This window comes from Oncorhynchus tshawytscha, linkage group LG09 (genome assembly GCF_018296145.1).
Source record: "Oncorhynchus tshawytscha isolate Ot180627B linkage group LG09, Otsh_v2.0, whole genome shotgun sequence".
Lineage (NCBI taxonomy): Eukaryota > Metazoa > Chordata > Actinopteri > Salmoniformes > Salmonidae > Oncorhynchus > Oncorhynchus tshawytscha.
Window position 1 is genome coordinate 84,150,837 of NC_056437.1, and position 1,567 is coordinate 84,152,403.

At 43.5% G+C, this 1,567-nt stretch overlaps 1 protein-coding gene across 1 annotated transcript; it reads left to right on the top strand.

Annotated features, from left to right (window-relative positions):
- The first annotated feature begins 200 nt into the window (after positions 1-200).
- LOC121847328 (myosin phosphatase Rho-interacting protein-like) lies at positions 201-1,561 on the top strand. The gene is made up of 3 exons (XM_042327937.1): positions 201-228; positions 519-605; positions 802-1,561. Exons 1-3 carry the CDS (start codon positions 211-213, stop codon positions 1,009-1,011), a joined length of 315 nt encoding a protein of 104 aa, XP_042183871.1. The 5' UTR covers positions 201-210; the 3' UTR covers positions 1,012-1,561.
- Positions 1,562-1,567: the final 6 nt, after the last annotated feature.

Sequence of the window (1,567 nt, forward strand, 5' to 3'; positions counted from 1 at the left end):
ATATCAGACTGTTACAACACTCTGCAACAAACCCTGAGGGTCCTTTTACATTTCCTTAGTATTTCCCAATGATGTCTTTGTCAAATACAAAGTAGCAGTGTTAGTATGATGACTGTATGCTGTCTTTCCAGGAGCTGAGTGGTTATCTTGCTGCAGAGATCACCAGACTTGCTCTGGCCAAGCAGGACGCCTCCCTTAGTCAGGAGTCTGATGTGTGTGCAGCTGGAGGTAGTCTTCGTAGTACCACTGCACACAGCTATGCTGCTTAAGTATAACAATAAATTGTTGGATATAATCTTTATCTAGTCCAGTCAAGTAAAGTTTGATGTAAAGGTAAACTGTATCTGCCTTTTGACTGTAACAACCACTCAGATGTCACCCTTAGCAACATGACCAACTTACAGCCTCTAAAACATATGACATACTCATGTGCTGTACATTCTGTGTCTATGGCACCTTGGTCCTCTGGTGTTGTACCTGTGTCTGAGGCATCAACTGTGATTCTGTCTGACTGTTAGATCTCCCTGCGTGTGAAGGAGTCAGAGGTGCAGTGCCTCAAGCAGAAGATCACCTCGCTCAAGGATGAACTCCAGACAGCCCACAGGGTGAGATCACAGCACAGCACACACTGGCAGAATAACAATAGCCTTTGTCTGTATAAATGTATGAAGAGTAGACATAGGATGGACAACACTATTGTCCTGCTATTACCATGTATTACTGTACAAATATTAGCATGGGTCATACTCTATTTAACCTGGTAATAGTGCCTGTTTATAGCCTAATCCCTGTTCCCCCCAGGATAAGAGGTATGCAACAGAGACGTACAAGGACATCTACACAGAGCTAAGCATCATGAGGGCCAAGGCAGAGAGAGACCTGGGACATCTCAGGGAGAACCTGAGGTTGGCCCACAAAGCACTAGGAGAGCTCTCACCTGCAGTGGACACAGATAATAATGGTATACATGACATTAAGATGGTGGCCCGGCCTTCAGGGATTCAGAGATGAACCACTGATGTGAAAACGACAAGGTGTTGAGTGCTGCCACTCTGAGGTCAAAACCTGCATGACAGCCAAGTCTCGCTGGATGTTTCCCCAACCACCTCTGGTTTTGGCAGCATCACTAGTCTGTATCGTACAGATGTCATTCATTGCGTAATACAGACAATTTGTGAATAACCTCATTCTGTTATGTGTCTTAATAATATTGGATGTATCTGAATCCTCTGACTGTTATCTGTGCAGTTTGCTGTAGTATGTCAGTTAGTCCTTTAGATTTTGAATAACCCTTGACGTTCTGTCCATTTCTTACACAAATGAAAGAAAGGGGCTCTAATTAGAAGTCATCTTGTACAGTGGTGCAGCATAACCCTATAGAGATCTCCTTTGGGTACACATGTATAATACATATCTGAAACATCTGTTTTGCCCTTTCATGGGCCTTTACAGTGTCTCTTAGGGGTGTGGTTGCCCATTATTCTTCCTCATACATGCACTTTGACCTCTCAATACTGGAGCCAACTAGTTGGTTTTAATCTTTATACTAGAGGCAACTATTGGTTTC